This window comes from Symphalangus syndactylus, chromosome 13 (assembly GCF_028878055.3).
Source record: "Symphalangus syndactylus isolate Jambi chromosome 13, NHGRI_mSymSyn1-v2.1_pri, whole genome shotgun sequence".
NCBI lineage: Eukaryota > Metazoa > Chordata > Mammalia > Primates > Hylobatidae > Symphalangus > Symphalangus syndactylus.
This window is the reverse complement of record NC_072435.2, coordinates 77,710,371-77,729,971: the sequence shown is the minus strand read 5'-3', so window position 1 is coordinate 77,729,971 and position 19,601 is coordinate 77,710,371. Positions and strand designations below refer to the sequence as shown.

The window sequence follows — 19,601 nt, the reverse complement described above, 5'->3', positions numbered from 1 at the left end:
GTGTTTGACTATTTTAGATTTCACATAAAACTGAGATCATGCAGTATTTTTCTTTGCCTGGCTTAATTCACTTAAGATAATTTTCTCCAGGTCCATCCATATTGTAGAAAATGGCAGGACTTGCTTCTTTTTAAAGGCTGAGTAATATTCCATTGTATGTGTGTACCACATTTTCTTTATCCATTTATTCATTAATGGAGATGAAATGATTCCATATCTTAGGTTACTGTGAATAAAGCTGTCATAAATACAGGAGTACAGATATCTCTTTGAGATACAGATTTCAATTCCTTTAGATACATACTCAAAAGTCAGAATGCTGAATCAAATGGTAATTCTACTTTTAATTCTTTAAGGAACCTCCGTATCGTTTTCCATGGTGACTGCACCAATTTACATTCCTTCCAACAATGTAAAAGGGTTCCCTTTATATCCTTGTCAAGATTTGTTGTCCTGTGGGTTTTTTTAATAGCAGTCATTTTAACAGGTATGAGGTGATATTTCATTGTGGTTTTAATTTGCCTTTCCCTGATGATCAGTAATGTTGAGCACTTTTCCATATACTTGTTAGCTGTCTGTACATCTTCTTTAAAGCAGTGTTGAACTTATGGGGTTCTGCATGGCCAGGCACATTGTCCAGTTATCATATCAAAAGAACTTTAAAAGCAGTCTCTTATGGACAAGATACTTCATGACTTCTGACGTAGCATTGATGAAATCAATCCAGAAAAAGGGTTCTTGTCCAGGCCTTCTTGTTGTACAACTGAAAAGCAGGCAACTGATGTTTATCTTTTCCCTTCAAGGCTCAGGAGTTAGTAGTTTTAGAGATAAGGACATTTCTGATGATACACTTGACTGAATTTGCACAAAACAGTAGACTTAGCCTATCTCTTCCTGCCTTAAATCCTGGTGCTTGCTTCTCTTCCTTATTAATAAGTGTTCTTTGTGGCATTTTTTTTTTAATCCAGAATATGGCACTTTTATCTGCACTGAAAATTTGTTCAGGAAGATACCCTCACATTTCAACAGTTTTCTTAATGGTATCTGGGAACTTGTCTGCTGCCTCTTGATCAGCATCTGCTGCTTCTCCTATTATCTTGACAATTTGATTTAAGCCAAAAGTCTTTCTAAAATCATCACGCCATCCCTTGTTGACATTAAATTCTCCAGCTTTAAATCCTTTACTGATGTAGATTTAGATCCTTTTGCTTTAACTTGTCATATAATGACTTCACTTTTTCTCAAATCAAATTAGTGTTTATAGATAGGCTTTTCTTTTCGCAATCACATACCCACATAAAACTGCATTTTCAAAAACCTTCCACAAAAAGTGTCAGTGACACTTTCACAGCTTCCCTAAATTTCTTTTCTTTTTCACAATAGTCCTTATGATGGATTCATTTATCTTGAAATGGTGGTCAACTGCAGCTGCAGACCTCAATCTATGGTACATATTAAGGAACCTAAGTTTTCTTGTCGTGACTTGCCTTCTTGGGAACATTTACAGCATCACGAGTGGCACTTAGTATAGATCCCATGATATTATTCAAGGCTTATGGTATTATACTAAACAAGATGAGAAATATGCTAGAACTGTGAAATATCATTTTTAATGCAATATGCAACTTACTGAAGAGACTAACTGCTCAGGTGGAGATGATTAGTGTCACACATTTTTTAAAGTGGGTATTTCAAACATTTGACCTCAATGAAATAGCAATGAGAGGTGGCTACAAAATTGCTACAGCAGAATAGTATGCATTATAGTTAATTTTATGCAGTCATGATGTAGTACTACACCTTTATGTTTGATGTGCCTTTACATTTCTCTGTACTGCAAATAGCACCATGTACAATATATTTATCAAAACATACACAAACTCAACCTGTCCGAAACTGAGCAACTCTCATCTCAGTTCCACCCTTTCTGCAGTTATATCCAGATCAATAAATGACAACTCCATTCTTCCATTATTTTAGTTCAAAAGCCATTGATATATACTTTGCTTTTCTCTTTTACACTTTCATATTAAGTGACAATACACATAAAATATATTCAGAATTTAACCATCTCTTCCAAAGTTCCCCTCTGATCTGCACTATCGCCATCTTCCATATGGATTCCAGCAATAGTTCCCTAAGAAATTTCTCTGCTTTTTGTCACAACACTGTTTTAGCCATGCTCATCTCTGTTCTTCCTTGAAAGGGCCAACAGGTTCCTGCCTTTGGGTTTTTTACTTACTGTTCCCTCTGTCTGGAACACTATGTCTCCAAGACAGCTGCATGGCTTGCCCCCTCATCCTTCAACTGTCTGCTCAACGTCATCTTAACAACAAAGCTTCTCCCGGCTACCCTATACAAAACAGCATGCCTCCAAACTCACATTGCTTTATTTTTCTCCATAGTACTTATCACCATTTGATGTACTAGATATATATCTGCTTGTTACTCTGCTGTCTCTACCTACCAGGAGGTAAATCACATGAGTGCAGGGAGTTTTTTTCCACTTCTCATTCAAAAGTATCTGGCACATTGTAGACATTCAATAAATATTTTTGAAAGAATATATAAATGTATGAATGAATGATTAAATTCAGTTTGAATCCTTTCGTTAGAAAAGAGGTATTTGTACATGTACCCATTTGTATATGTACGTGCATAGCAAGAAATATGTGAAGGGAGTGTCACAAGTGATGCCAAACAAACTTTAACTTTTTAACGTATTTGCTTGCATACTTTCAGAACTCATTTTATAATGTGAATATATTTATTACTTATGTTGAAAGGTAAACATAGAAATAAATGTTTAATATTTTGAGTTCATTCATAGTTGAAAGTTTTTTATTAAAGCTTCCTTTTTGTGTGTCACATGCATCTACATCACTTTTATAATGCTTTGAAACAATAAAGTAAAATTTAGGTTGATACGCATCTTACAATCTCCCACAAAATATAGATTTTTTTTTAAAGTCAAGTATTTGTCATTTACCAGCCATTTTACCTTGATTTTAAACTTTAGTCTCTGTTCCATGTTATTCTCTTCAAGGACTGATGAAGACTCTTAGGTTTCCTTAAAAATATACTTCAAGGGTATCTGAAGAATCGCCATGTAGATTGACACACTCTCAAGTAAAGATGACCTCTCAGTTTTAGTTGCAAGTTTAGAAACTAATTTCCCACCTTAGAATTTTATAGTTTTATAATTAGCATCAGAGGTTATAGGACAATTCTATAAAATTTTCTTGATTTTCACTTCAGGTTTTAAATAAGGCCAAGTATATATGATATTCAAAATATTGCCTAAGGATAAAAGGTGTACTAAACACTATATTGAACTATCAAGATTTGTGAAGTATTTACAGGTTACCAGTTTCTAAAATATATTAAAACTAAGAGGATAGGCCCAGCATGGTGCTCACACCTGTAATCCCAGCATTTTGGGAGGCTGAGGTGGGCAGAATGCTTTAGCCCATCCATGAGTTCACGACCAGCATAAGCAACATAGTGAAACCCTGTCTTTATGACAAAAGGAAAACAAAACAAAACAAAACAAAAAAACAAAAATTAACCAGGTGTGGTGTCACGCACCAGTAGTCCCAGCTACTTGGGAAGCTGGGGAGGGAGGACTGCCTGAACCCAGGTCGAGGCTACAGTGAACCATGATCATGATACTGCACTCCAGCCTGGACAACAGAGTGAGACCCTGTCTCAAAAAAAAAAAAAAAAACCTAAATGATAAATATAATTAAATAATTAGGTAAATCAGACCTACTCTTCAGGATTAATAAAATAATGAAGAATAAACTCAAAATAGTATAACCAGAAGAATAATAATATAGAAGGCAATTTAAAAGCAGGCAAGTTCTAAAAATTGCTCTGCTCTTAAATGATCAGAAAAAATGTGGGTGTAAAAAGTAATTTAAAAAGATAACGTTTATGTGCAGCTGTCAACAATGATTCAAGTTGTAAAGGAGACACTTAACGATTCTAGAATTCAAGACATTTAAAGAAAATCACAGCATGATGATTATATGTTCATGGCAATTAACTAATTCATTCCATAAATATGGACTGAGCCCCTACTGCTCCTTTCTTTCTGCCTTCACCAGACTGTACCTTCAATTTAAATCACTGAGATATAGACTCTATGTATGAAGTTGTTTCCCAGAAAATACAAACGGAGAGAGTTGGTAATAGTAAAATGGTAATGATTACAATAAAATGATTAAATTTATTATCTCTGATTTGTTTCCTACTGGGCCACGCCAAGTGTGAGGGTTAATTTCATGTGTCAACTTGATTGAGCCATGGGATGCCCAGATATCTGGTTAAACATTATTTCTGGATGGCCCGTGAAGGAGTTTTGGGAAGAAATGAGTGTTTGAACTGAATGAGGTCTGAATAAAGCAGACTGCCCTCCCTAATGTGGGTGGGCATCATCAAACCCATTGAGAGTCTGAGTAGGACAAAAAGAGAAGGGTTGAATTCTCTCTCTCACTACCTCACTGCATAAGCTGAGATATCCGTCTTCTCTTGCCTTTGGACTGTGACTTACGCCAGTGGCATTCCTGATTCTCAGGCGTTTAGTCTCACACAGGAATGTACACCACTGGCTTTCCTGGGTCTCCAGCCTGTAGAGAGCACATTGTGGAACTCGTCAGCCTCCATAATTGTGTCAGCCCATTCTTAATAAATCTAATTACATGTATGTGTATGAGCACCCTGCCTAATACACCAGGTATATATAGCCCGATTTACAATATCCTTTTTTTCTACTTCTCATCTCCACTGCTAATTCCTTTATATGATCAATGTACTAGTATTTCACTTATCCTTTGGTTAAAAATGCAGGCTGGAAATGTGATCTCAAGGTATATGTATGTAAAGTGTGATGTTTATAAAAAAGAAAATAAACACCCAGTTTTAAAAGACATGTATATTACTTTAATGGAGTCGTATCTACATTAAAACATTTTTTATTAATGAATCAGTCCAGATACAACTGTCCTGGTATTTTTATGCATGACTATACAATGGCAAAACCCAGGTGCTGAGAGAAAACATTGTGTTGGTTTGGCAAACACTGTGATAGCAGCTTCCCAGTGGAGTTTCTCATTGTGTATGACAGGTTCCCTCTGCTGCAAAACTATGCTTGATAAAATAATTTATAATGAGACATATATAGAACACCTGAGATAATTTTTATACTACTATTACAGATGATGTTGTGACTTCATACCAATAAAAATTTCACACATTGTGTCAGATGGATGGTAATGAAGAAAATTTAGAAAAAGAAAATGTGGCACATATACACCATGGAATACTATGCAGCCATAAAAGATGACGAGTTCGTGTCCTTTGTAGGGACATGGATGAAACTGGAAAACATCATTCTCAGTAAACTATCGCAAGGACAAAAAACCAAACACCGCATGTTCTCACTCATAGGTGGGAATTGAACAATGAGAACTCATGGACACAGGAAGGGGAACATCACACTCCGGGGACTGTTGTGGGGTGGGGGGAGGGGGGTGGGACAGCATTAGGAGATACACCTAATGCTAAATGATGAGTTAATGGGTGCAGGAAATCAACATGGCACATGGATACATATGTAACAAACCTGCACATTGTGCACATGTACCCTAAAACCCTAAAGTATAATAAAAAAAATAAAAAAATAAAAAAAAATAAAAAAATAAAAAAAAAAAAGAAAATTTAGAAAACTTTCTGGTAATTTATTTACCACAGGAAAAAAGAAATGAGAACGCTATAGCAAAATATTTTTCAAGGTTATTTGCTCTACAGTATCAAAATCTAGATTTATATATAAAACGAGTAGATTATAATCTGTTTTTTTTAAAACCTGTTTTATATTAATTTGACTGTCAACTCTCTGACAAGAATTTCTGTCAACTTTGCTTTCATATTACTTTATATACAAAGTATAAACTCTTCCTCTTTACTACTTCTTTTAAGTGGACATATTGATTTTCTATTTTGGATTTAAACACATCATTGGCTTCTTTTATTTACCATGAACACAGGGAGAACTTTTGTACGCTGAATAAATCCAATCTGCATAAGCCTCACTCAAAAACCACTTTCTATTAGTCGCAAAAAATAACGAGGTGCAAATTAAAGAAAAAAATAAGCAAAATATATTAAAGTTCCATTTCTAACTACTTATAGGCAGCAAGAACATGCCCCATGGCAAAAATAAAATCAGTGCCAGTATTCTAGGAAACACAGAGCTGACTGAAGATCACATACAGCTGTCAGAGTGAGGTAATTGTGCACAGAATGCCAAGTGCATCTAGAAATCTCTGTATTCATCTCATATTAATTGGCAAGAATGTTTCTGAGATATAGGTCCAGCTGAACAGTGAGGAGTAATGTGATATTGTAACAAAAGCTTATAAACAGCTGAATCTACAAGGCTGGCAGTAAAGTCTACTCATCTACTATAGGATTGCAAAGAACAATACCTACACTAGCCACACCAGAAACTTAATTCAAGCTGAGATACATCCTGATAGTTCCTCACTGAATTACTGAACAAACTAATACACTATTAATATTAATATAGTTAAGAAAAAATATATATATACATTTGCTACAAATTATTGCTAGTTTTACTTCTTAAAACCCAAACATATAAAACTGGGAGAAACAACATTTATGGCCATTATTATACTGGTATAAATGTAAAAGTATAATTTTCAAAAATTTCTTATTATCATCCAAATGCAGAATCATAGCAGGAAAGTAGAGTATTTATTATTTATTTATGCAAACCCAATATAAGTAAGGAAAAAAAGATACTAAAAGTAAATGTCTTGATAAATACAAATAAGGTTAAATTGAAATAATACGCATGTTTTGGAAAGCTACATTCAAGTTATAGAATGATATCATCAGAACCAGAAGAGACAGATCATCTAATTTAACCCCTCTCTTGCTTCACTAATTTACAGATGATCCACAAAAGCTAACCGATTCATCCAGGTCACAATACTGCAGAGACAGAGGAGAACGCTAGTCGGTCAAAGCAACTTTTCTTCTATGCAGTGTTTCTGCACTCTCTTGGACATTTAGAAATCATTCTCTCTATACTTGGAATGTAACTTATACATAACTCTAATACAGTACCTATCAAACTATTACAATTGTCTTATCTGTAACAAAACCTATTTATTATATTATATATTACTCTAAAATGTTTCATTTAGATATCTTCAGTATCTAGCAAAGTGGGCAGTGGGTGCGTACTTAGTTTGCTAAGTGTCTCCTAAATCTCAGCATATTCTATGTTGAATAAATATTTATTGATACTTATGGTCCAATGTTGTTATTACTAAATTGGCTCTTATGTTCTCATCATTTCAAAGTCTTCATTTTAATTTCATCGTTTAAATTAGGAGTTGCTAAAAGATGTTCATGCCTCAATCTCCAGATTCTTGACAAAATACTAATGATTTATAGGAAGGCCAAAAGAGAGTCATTGAAAAGAATTAATTTAAAATATAACCAATCACATACAACTGTTTTTTAAATCTTTATTTTCTTCAAGGATTTATTTTGAAGCATAATCACATAATTTGTTTTAAAACTTTATTTTTTCAAATTTTATGTTAAAATTATTAGAAAAAAATTATAGTAATAAACATGCAATGCTGGGGCACAATTGTAAGTAAAGTAAAATATTTCCTCTTCAACTTGGAAGAAATTTATGAATCTGGAAAATCCCTGTGAGATTCCACTGAGAAACTGGAGCCTTTATATGAAAAGTTCAATGTCTGAAATAGGAACAAACTTAAAAGGACATAAATATTCTCTTATACTTGTCAAAAGAAAGTAACTTATTCTTTTAAAAAATATATATTTAGCATCTGATATATGCCAGATACTATTTGGTAAACATATGATAACACAGATAAGGTGATTTGCAGCTTAAATGAGCAAATTCAGTTAGTAAGAACAAACAAATTTATATAGCGATGTTTTACAAACTGTAGGTGAAAGCCAGTGGAATGGAAAAGCTGGCTCTTACTGGGTCCAGAGGGAGCTGACTGTGTGCATCTCTTGCCAACCCAGCATTTACTGACATCAGGTTGGTAGCTTGAAACTGACCACATTAGGTATACTTGCACAATGGAATGAGGAAATACTACACATTAGGGTTTTTATTCAGAGGCAGAGCCAACGATTAAACATTTACCATCACATTGCTAGTCAAAACCCATTAAAGGCTCATGAAATCAATTGAATAGATTGTGATGAATATTTTATAAAATTTGAAAGAAAGGAACTGAACAAGATTGTCAATAGGAATGTATATGTTATAAGATTAAGTACCTATTAAGGAACAAATACTAACCAAAAAGAAAAAGAGTTCAGTTATTTTTTGTAAAATGTAAGTACTAGTTTTATTTTTTTCTCTATATACCAGGTAATGTTGTAAAATGTGTTTCTTAATGTGAGTCTGACTTAAAAAAATGTGAAACTACTACTATAACCAAGAGAACAAACATAATGTTCTTCCATAAACATGTTTAGTAACTTTGTGGTCATTATATGCTTTCTGGTTAAAGATCACATGTTTGGAAGAGGAAATAAACCTTTATGGCTAATAGGAAGCTTCTTAATTATTAAATTATAAAGTTAAATAATTCTTTATTAAAAAATTAGTTAATCTGGAAGCATCTTGTTCTTTCTCAAGGAATACCGAAGCGTGGAATTATAATTTATAATCACAAAAGAATCTGACTTTGTGTAGATTTAAAGTTAAGTAAGACCTCTGTCTCACCAGAGTAGTATGCTTTGATCATTTTGCTCCAGTGGTTGATGGAATATAAACTTTCTCTAACCTTCTTCTGTTTCTTATCTTTGCTAAGAAGAGCAAAAGCCAAACAAGTACCTTGAATTCTCAAATTACTTATGTCAACGTAATTATTTCTTCTGGAGATGTCTCATCAAATACCTTTGTTTCTTCTTTAGTTTTGACCAGTGCTGAATCAGTGTTTTTTTGTTTTGTTTTGTTTTTTTACCATTTATAATTTTATTTCATATGTTATTCCTTTGTTGGCTGCTTGCTATATACCCCACTTTATGGTAAATGGTAGGAATGAAACAAAAACATTAAAGAAACATGTTCCAACTTTGCCCCAAAACTTGATTCTCCCTTAGTGTTTCCTATCATATATGTTGTTCTGTCACCCACCCAGCTGCTCAAAACAGAAACCTGATAATAATCCTCGATAATCCCTTTTCCTTTATTTCCTTTAAACAATCTTAAATGCTTCTTGAATTTTTCAAATTTACTCTCTTCCTACTACTGCTACCCTTATTTTTGTTCCCACCTTTGTGGTTTCTAATTATGAAATTATTAAAGCTCAAGTTTGCCATGGTACACAAATACCCTTAGTAGCTTCAGTGTTTCCATTATCTTTGAGGACTTCAGCATTCTTCTATATATTGACTGGATATATGTTTCCAGCATTTCAACGCTTCTAGGAAAAATTAATTGTATTCAGCATTTTTTGTTCAATATAACAGGAGGGTCAGCCAAGATATCTAGCCACATGTATCTTATGATTTAGTTGGGATTTTCTACTATTTGAGCTCATATTTAATAGATTTTAATCTGTTAAATTTCAAGAGCCTGAATTTAAGAAGTAGTTCCCTTAAAGGATTTGAATTTGCTTATGCATGAGACAGACTGAAGACTGCTTTGTCTCATTCAAGGGTATGGCTTAGTATGGACATTTCAGGATCAGCTTCCCCATTAGTTGGGGACCATTATTAGTCTTTAGATCTCAATGTGACCAGCATTTACCTCAGAACAACACTATCTATCACTTTATGGCTCATAGTTCCCTCCTTTGGTCTCAACTACTCTTCCTCCCTCTTCCCATTCTCTTCTTTTAAATTTTTTGTTTATATTTTTTCTTGATCCATAGAGATTTCTCTTATTTTGTGTGGGCTCAGCAATGCCTAAAAAATACATGTTCTCATTTAGCCAGGATCTAGCTGAACTGTAGCAGGAGGAACACTCAGAAAAATCTCATCTCTCACACTGCTGGAAATGGAAGTCAAATTCATGCTGTTTTGAAAAGAGAAACGATGCTTTATTCCTCAATATCCTCCAAACTTCCAGCATTAAAAGCCCATTGCAGTAAACAGTCTTGTTTAGGAAAATACATATTGTATGAGACAGAAGATATTGTCAGATCTTTACTGAAAAGACAGCAGTTGTTAGCACTGTTGCAATGATAGGATTAATTCATTGCCATTAACTGGACTAAGACATTAGTCATACATTTCTCTATGATATAATACATGATTTAATGCTGATATTAACTGGTTAATGTTATGTTAGCAGTTTTAGTACCATATATAGAATATTTGAGAAATCTGTAAATGTAAGATAAGTTTGCTTAAACAGTATATGTTCAAACAATGTGCTCAACATGTTTTTCTTCAACCTCTAGACACCTTTTCAGATGAAGTACCTCTAAATTTAAAGCAAAGGAACAATTTATAAACCTCAACAACAGTAAAGATAATGATCTACATATGTAGATATGTAGCCTCCTCCCTCACAATTTCCAGAGATGATAAACTTAAGAAACAATCTACACTAGGATAGGTATCATGCACCCTTGACAAATTTCTGTTTGACACAGAAATGGCAGCACCAGATTGAAAGACACCATCAAAAGATGATTCGTGACCCTCTACTGTTTTTATTTTTTTTTTAAGTAAATGGAGGAATCTATGGGAGAATCACCTCCTTATCCCATATCATATTAAGGCTGGGGGTAAACATGAAGTTAAGCCTGCAGGCTTTCGAGGGTTACACCACTGATATTTGACAGTGCAAATGTGGAGTAAACTAACAATACTAGAAGACGCCCTGGGTCTACTAGGCTGGAAGGAGGCAGGGAAGGAGCAGATCAGTCACAAATTTGCGCCCTGGCAAGAGTTGCTCCCAGTAGCAACTGATGATTCCTTAACAAAATCATGGTTCAGTTAGCAAAGAAGAAAAAATGTGTGGATCTGAATTGGTAACAGTAGTGCTTCCTCTGTTTATACCTTTATCAGGAAAACAACCAAGTTATACTGATATTTACCCAAAAAAGTTCTCTCCACAACTTCTAGAAGAAGAAATAATGTAAACACTTCAAATTAATTATTACAATAATCAATATTAAAAATACTGAAACATTAATCAAGCTTGGCCAAACAGACACTCTATAAAGGACTGCAATAAAAATGTTTCTGGTATTTCTTGTTCTCCTAGGGACGACTGGCTTATAATGTAAAAATATTTAAAAGTAGTTTTAAAACATATGGTATAAATTCAGTATTCACAATGGCTCATAGAGCTTTGCGGTATTTTTGAAAACTGACATTCATGACAGACTACCTCTATGGTCTACCACACTGTACTGGGTAAACACATTCATGGAAAACATATATTATTTACATAGTAAATATCATCATAAAAAGTAGCAATGTACATACCAGAATTTTCTACTGTACTGTGTTAGACTATTAATAACTCAAATTTACATCCCAAAGGGCAACATTGCCCCAATTCAAACTTAAAAACAGCTGTGCAAATAAAGTGAGGGTGAAGGTGTGTAAGATATTGAGAAGAATACATAACATATTTGACCATTCAGAGATATAACTCCATGGAACCTAGTGCTTGATATATTATAAGAAATATGCTAACTTTGTGCACATAAACCCCTTTCTCTGTAAGGCAGATATTTTAGCATAATGATCAAACTATATAGCAGTAGATTTGTATTTTAGTATGGAATACTAGGCCTCCATAGCATATACTGTACAAACAAAATAAGGCTATGTCCATATTCCATCTATCAGAATAGTTTCTGCTAAATAGCCCAGAACAAACTCTGTTTGCCATTGTCTGCCTTCACACACACATACACACACACACACACACACACACACAGAGTCACATCTGTTCATTGATAAAGGTAAGCTATCAAAAATCTAGGGATACCCATAATAATTATCCCAAACATACTTTGCTTGTTCTAGATTTTTCTCCTTGAATTTGTCTAGCTTCTAACCACTTAATTTCATTCCCTATTTATGACCCAGTTTCCTGCCCTCTTGCATCTGTGTTTTTTTCCCCAGGTTTTTGCTCTGAGCTCTATACTTCAAGGACTTTGTTTTTGTCTAGTTACTCCAGCTCTCTGCATTTTGGACTTTGATATACACTCCTAGGCCCTTTTGAGCTTAACCTGTCATATGAATCCGCAAACTGGCACTTGACTAGGACTCATCTAAGTCTCTGCATAGAAGAACAATAACTATAAATAATCTTGAACATATATCTGTAAGTCATCCTGTAGAATTCTTCATGTCTTCTTATATAATCATAATATATACCTTGTTTTCAACCATGCTCTCATCAGAATTACCTATAGAACTTCTTAATCATACTTATATTCAAGTCCTATGCCTAGAGATTATTATTCAGACGGTAAGAGGCAGGTCCAGGCATCTATACACTAAAAGTGTCAAATTCGACTCAGCTAGGCAGCTAGAATTGAGAAATACTGTTATAAAAATTTCATGGGATGGTTCACATCTTCTCTGTTTTACTACAGCAAAGATACAGTGAGAAAAATGGAGATGGAGTGTTGGAAAGAGAAAAGGGAGTATGTTACCTTTTCCATCTGGTTTTTGAGATGAGAAAATGTGGCAGTCCAGGGCTAGGCAAAACTGTAATATAAACCAAGTTTACTTTCATTATTCCTATCACTTATTTTTCCACATTTTTCTCTTATCTCTTGGCTTTCCAACTGTTTTCTTGACCTCCGAAGTATTTGAGGGTACTCACGTTGCATACATCCCCACCCATTTCATCATATCACTCAGTCCTGTTTCCTCCTGCTTATTCTTTGCTTTCCCGACAAGCAAAACTCCCAATCGTCTATTCATTTCAAGTATGCATCAGGAAATTAAGTAACATTCAGATATTACTATTAGCTTTCCCCACTGAAGCCTAGCATTGTTTGCCTGATCATATCAATGATTCTTGATGGGTAAGATATTTTTGACAGGAAGGCCTTTCCAGTTTACTACTCCTATATGGAGGGAAATTCAGAGTTTATAGCTGCTGGTCATGGTTCTCACAAACCTTTCCAACACTTTTTCTTATTTAAATCCTGTGGCCAAAATGTCCTGCAAACCCACAGTGAACAACAGCAACTTCAGAAGAGAAGACAAAACTGCCTTTACCCAGGCAGGATACAAGACTTGAGAATCTGTTAACTGAGAGGCTTCAATTTCTAGCGTGCAAAAAATTGGAGGTATTCTCTTCAACTAATTTCCTTAGAAGTGATTTTATGAATGACCAAGTACTAAAGAAAGAAACTAAGAGAACCAAGAAGAGATTTTTGGAAAACAGATTACGGAGTAATCTTAAATGTGAAAGAAAGTCAATAAAAATCATGCCTTTTTACTGACTGAAATAGACATTAGGATTATCATTATAATTGTTTCTATGAAAGACATGAGCAAGAATAAGATGGAAGAAAAGACAATTACAATAAGAAAGAGTGACTATGAAGTCAAAGAGAAAAAAAAAAACTTGATTTTAAACATCTATCACTGCATGCCTTTGTTTATTCTGCCTGCAATACACTTCTTACTTCCTTGTCTGATTAACTTCTACTGAATCTTTCAAGACACAGTGGATATCACCACACGGGAACATACCCTCAACCCCTTACAGACTGAGCTACATGCTACTCTGCTGTAAGATAACAGATGTAATACCCTGTCTTATAGCAATTACTATACTATTTTGAAACTAATGTTTGATGATAAAGAAAACAAAGATGAACACTAGTGCCATATTTTATGTTCTCTAAACTCTACATTGAACTGCTCAACAGTTCACTAAATTTTGGTTTTTTAAAAGAAGAGTACCATGGCCTTAAGCAAGTATTAACTATTTAGTACTGAATAAACAAAATACAATATATTAAACACCTTGCAAAATGAAAAAGACTAAAGTAACGTTCTCTGTGCTGATATAGAAAGACTATAAAAATATATTATGTGGAAAAAAAGGTGATGAACAGCTTATACATTTGTTTGCCTAAAACATGTAAGAATATAGAATGTGTATATGTACTTTTTTTTTCTGGAAAGATACATAAAAAACCAATATAGGTATGGGGACTTACTTTGTATTTTCTTTTCCTTTGTTATTTGAATTTTGTATTCTAAATGGTTTTTACAAAAAAAGAATGTTTTTAAAAAATTACTAATAAGGATTATCTGGTTCCTAGGATTGAAGGCTTTTTAAATAAATTATTTAAGGATGAACATGATATCTCATTTTTGTATCTCCACCACTAAGCACAGAGTGGAACACAGTTGGCACTGATGATGTTGAACTGAACTCTGCTTGTCATCTATTTTTCCTATCTCTTTCCATAACTACTGACTTTTTATGAGCCTCTCCCTCATTTCCCTTTATTTTACATAAAGTACCAACTACAGTGCCTTGAAAATAGTAGCTGCTCAATAAATGTTTGTTCAGTGCAATAATGTGTGTAAAATGCAGCTGCCAAGGCAGAAAAACAGTGATTTTTTTTTTCTATTCCTAGTTACTTGTTTTTAACACACATTATACAAACATTCATCTATTCAATCACGTTTGAGTGAATATGCTTAGTACTAAAGATACAAAAGTGAATGGAATCTGGTGCCTCTCAAGACTAATCAATCTACCAATTTTTCATTTGCAGGAAAGAAATGGCAATGACAATATGTGGGTGCACAATCTTGCTTCTTTCTTCCTTTAGGTTTTTCAAAGCCCTCTCTATCTAACTTGCCTTATTCAAATTCATTTTAGTTGGAATACATGACCAATGAATATTTGCTAACAGTTTAAAGCAATAATCTATTAGAAAAGGTACTGGAAAGCTGATTTAAAATGGATTAGCAAGGAGTAACTAAATTTCTTTTTTTAATCCTGGCAAGTAACTTCTGCTACTTTTTTTAAGTATGAGATTGAAGAATCCAACATCAGATAAAAAATGCACTAATGACACCTTCTGGTTACCATAAAATAATGATAGTCACCTAAATCTGAATCTATTTACATATTTTACAAAAAAACAGAGAAGAGATAAAATTGCTCACAATCCACAGCAACATAACAAATTTTAATTTAAATATGCTAGGAAAGACACTATCCTAAACCAGCAGAATGAGCTCTGGGGATCACTCTGGAGAAAGAGTAAGGTACAACTGTGCAGAAAAGAGTGTGAGAGAGAGTAGAGTACACTGCCAAAAAGGATAGGATTCATCTATGGTGGGAAAATCCTGAGACTACCTCTGAGACTTCACAGTACAGAGTGATGGCTGCTAGGGTCCAGAACAGAGATGGCAGTCTTAAAAAAGTACTGCGTGAAGAGGAGAGGGAGGCCCCTTGGAATGGGAAGGCATCCTTGGGGGCAATGATGATGAAGTGAAAGAAGGAAGCAGGCAACTGAAATTAAAGATCTTAAAATGTAGGGTAAGGATAGTGACTCTAATTTTTTTGTTTTTTGTTTTTTTGAGATGGAGTTTTGCTCTTGTTGCCCAGGCTGGAGTGCAATGGTACCATCTTGGCTCACTGCAACCTCTGCCTCCTGGGTTCAAGAGATTCTCCTGCCTCAGCCCCCAGGGTAGCTGCGATTACAGGCGTCCACCACCATGGCCAGCTAATTTTTTGTATTTTTAGTAGAAACTGAGTTTCACCATGTTGGCCAGGCTGGTCTTGAACTCCTGACCTCAGATGATCTGCCTGCCTCAGCCTCCCAAATTGCTGGGATTAGTGTCTCTAAATTTAATGACACACAAAGTGTCTACACCTGTCCCCAAATTGAGCCATTTATTAATTGAATTTCATTGTACCTACAGAACAGGAAACTCTTGAACTAACAACCAAATAATGAACCCCAAAAGGAAGCACTTACCTACATAAATCTTACTCTACTGCCAATTAAGGAAAATGTTATACATAGAACATTTAAAAAGCTGTAGAACTGTGATTGTATTAAAGTATTTTTTTCATTTATTTCAGGTACATAAAAATATTATAATATAATGGGTAAATATGTGGGCATATAATTTAGCAGAAATATTTTTTTTTCTAAGTTCATTTTTACCCTAATTTTTGGTCTTGAAAATTTCTGTACTTACAAAAAAATGAGTTTGTAATAAAAGCATGACAATCATATACTCTCCATCTAAATTAAACTAGTGCTAAATTTTTGCTAATTTGCTTTCTTTCATTCTATCTCTATATAGTCATAATTTCACTATTTCATACTTTCCATAAAATAAAAATTTCAAAACACTGACATAAAATAATTATAATTTGATTAACTATATTTCATAAAAATTTGTGCCAATTCTAAAAATGGCTTCTATTTCACCTTGTCACATTTCAATAAAATTAAACAATTACAATGTTTACCTCCTGGGCATGACTAAATAAGAAATAATTAAAATATATTGATCTGGGTTTTAAAACTAAGAAAAGATCAACCAATACCATCTTAATGCACACAAAAGTTGGTAACCTAAAAATTCCCGATCTAAAACTCTTAGCAAGGACACAGATAAAGATATCATTAAACTAACATAAAAATGAACTACTAATATTAGTATACTAAATAACCATCTAATCTGAACCAGCAGTTTTGAAATCATATCTTACAATATCTTATGGAAAGATTTAACATCTAAAATGGAGCAAACAGAGCTATTTCAGGAGCTGCTCTGAATGAATACATGGGGTGCTTCAAATCTTGCAAACCTACTCCATACTCTGCTCATCAGCACCTTCTAAGTACAGGTATCATAGTTTGAATACTATTATTTTAATGCAATCACACAGTTTTAAAGTTTTCTAAAATTTTGGTATGCTGACTCTTCAAAATACAGTAAAGAACTTTTTCTTTTTTAAATATCAGTATTCTTTCAGAAATGAAAGAAGGCTTTGGAAACAAAAGCAAACTTTGAAATTCATTATTCATAACAAAATAACTGTTATACTATCTCAGTAAATGTATACTTCACAAGTATTTTAAAACAGAAGTTCTCTAAAATATGTATCACATAAAATTTTCAAATATTTGCAAAGGCTTCAGCACTCATTAAGCCCATTTTATGACCAAAGAAACTATAACAAATACACAGGTGGTGATTCATTAAATTTCAATAACACCGTAACACTAAAAGTACAGGTCAGATGTTATCTTAAATGCTGATCCAAATCACGGTAATGACGAAAAAAAGGGGAGAAATAGAAAACAGTCATTATGCTAAAATGAATAAAAATTATGACACATGGGGAACTTGTACCTTTATGCTGGTTTTCAAATTCTTCAGATAAGAGGTGGTAGCAACAACCCACACTGCAAACTCCCTTGATTTCAGAGTTGGAGGTAAATATTCGCAAAGTATTTGGAGCCAGATCACCACAAGTGTGGAGACCCACCATCAAACAATCCTTTAAAATACAAGAAGAAAAATAAAATTTGGTAATTAAAAAGAGGGTTGTTTAAAATTTTTATTTATTTTTACATACAGGATCTTGCAATGTTGCCCAGGCTGCACTGTGGTGGCTATTCACAGGCACAAATATCATGTGCTATGACTCAAATTACTGGCCTCAAATGATCCTCCTGCTTCAGCCTCCTAAGTAGCTGGGACTACAAGCACATTGTACCATCCACAGCATGAGGTGAAGATTTTAAACGTCCATTAAAATATGTAAAGGTGTTAATAATCAAATTCTAACTATAAAGTATTCTATGTTTTTATTTTTATAGTAAATAATTATTTCTTTATAGGTAAAATAACTGTGATCTCTTTTTACAACTTTTAAATTTTTTTCAGTGATTTCACTTATTTTCTCTCATTTTACAACTAATATTTGCTTAACAACTAGACAAAGCAAAAATTGGACTAATCAAATGTAACATGTATTTCTAGACCAAACCTGTGCTTTGTTATAAATTTATATCACACTTTGACCGTAATATTAATTTTTAAAATTAATTTCATGTCTCAGATTGCCCATCAAAACCTTATAAAATATTGTTATAAAAAATAAATAACTGTTGCAAACTTGGTATTTCTACTTTAACAACAAAAAGCTTAGTTTATACACCGCATCAAATATGACAATATAAAATTTAATTAAAAATTTTTTTCCAAATGTTATAGTATACATCATATTTAAAATTCTCCTTTGAAATGTTTATTCTAATTATCCAAAGCCTAATTTAAATGTACAGACACACATACACAATGAGTACAAATGTATACATACACAGAATCTTGTTCAACATAATAATCATTTTGAAGTTGAATTTACTAATACTCTTCTGTCTTTGACATGACTCATAAAAATTTAGTTAAAGTAGGAGTAAAAAGAAACTTGCACAGAAAAAAAAAATTTTTTTTTTTATTATTGTACTTTAAGTTTTAGGGTATATGCACACAATGTGCAGGTTTGTTACATATGTATCCATGTGCCATGTTGGTGGGCCGCACCCATTAATTCGTCATTTAGCATTAGGTGTATCTCCTAATGCTATCCCTACCCCCTCCCCCAACTCCACAACAGTCCCCGGAGTGTGATGTTCCCCTTCCTGTGTCCATGTGTTCTCATTGTTCAATTCCCACCTATGAGTGAGAACATGCGGTGTTTGGTTTTTTGACCTTGTGATAGTTTACTGAGAATGATTTCCAGTTTCATCCATGTCCCTACAAAGGACATGAACTCATCATTTTTTATGGCTGCATAGTATTCCATGGTGTATATGTGCCACATTTTCTTAATCCAGTCTATCATTGTTGGACATTTGGGTTGGTTCCAAGTCTTTGCTATTGTGAATAGTGCCGCAATAAAGCCAAGATGGCCGAATAGGAACAGAAAAAAAATTTATACAGAAAACCTGTACCCTATTAGAATCACATACTTTTACCATTTGGAACTAAAAAATTTCTAATATTAGCCTCTCAATTTTCCAGATGACACTCAAACCATGATAATGTAAAGGTCATGTTTTAGTGTAAATCAGTGAATATAGGTATATTAATTTCTAGTTTTTTAAAATTAAATCATCATGTCTCTCAAAGTGTTCTCTAAAGTATTACTCATCAACTAATTTTAGTTGGTACTTTATAATAACAACTAAAATTAATTTTAAAGCTGTAAATATTAAAGATACATGTGTTTACTTAAGAGATGTTAAAGAAATAGTTATTAATGAACTAATTACATAAACTGTAGTACAGTCATTAAGAGCACAGTCTTGGGAAACAGCCTGTTTAAATTCAAGTTCTGTCACAGTGTGATTTGGAAAGCATTCAGTTTCCTCAACTGTAAGATGGAGATAATAACAGTACTTCATCTCAATGGGTTCCTTCAAAACTTAAGTAAACTAATCCCTGTAAATGACTTAGTACACTACCATATAATAAAATTCAGAAAACATGATGTCCATTTTTTATCATTGTAATTTACTTTAAATTAC

The 19,601-nt window shown here is 33.5% G+C and overlaps 1 protein-coding gene across 9 annotated transcripts in view; it reads right to left on the bottom strand.

The window, feature by feature from the left end:
* The window catches only part of METTL25 (methyltransferase like 25), a 122,780-nt gene that overhangs the window by 58,233 nt on the left and 44,946 nt on the right, over nucleotides 1-19,601 (bottom strand). For all 9 annotated transcript variants that reach the window (XM_055236253.2, XM_055236257.2, XM_055236256.2 and 6 more), the window contains one exon: nucleotides 17,419-17,566. In XM_055236253.2, the coding sequence (XP_055092228.1) occupies nucleotides 17,419-17,566 (148 nt within the window). The remainder of the gene's footprint in view (nucleotides 1-17,418; nucleotides 17,567-19,601) is intronic.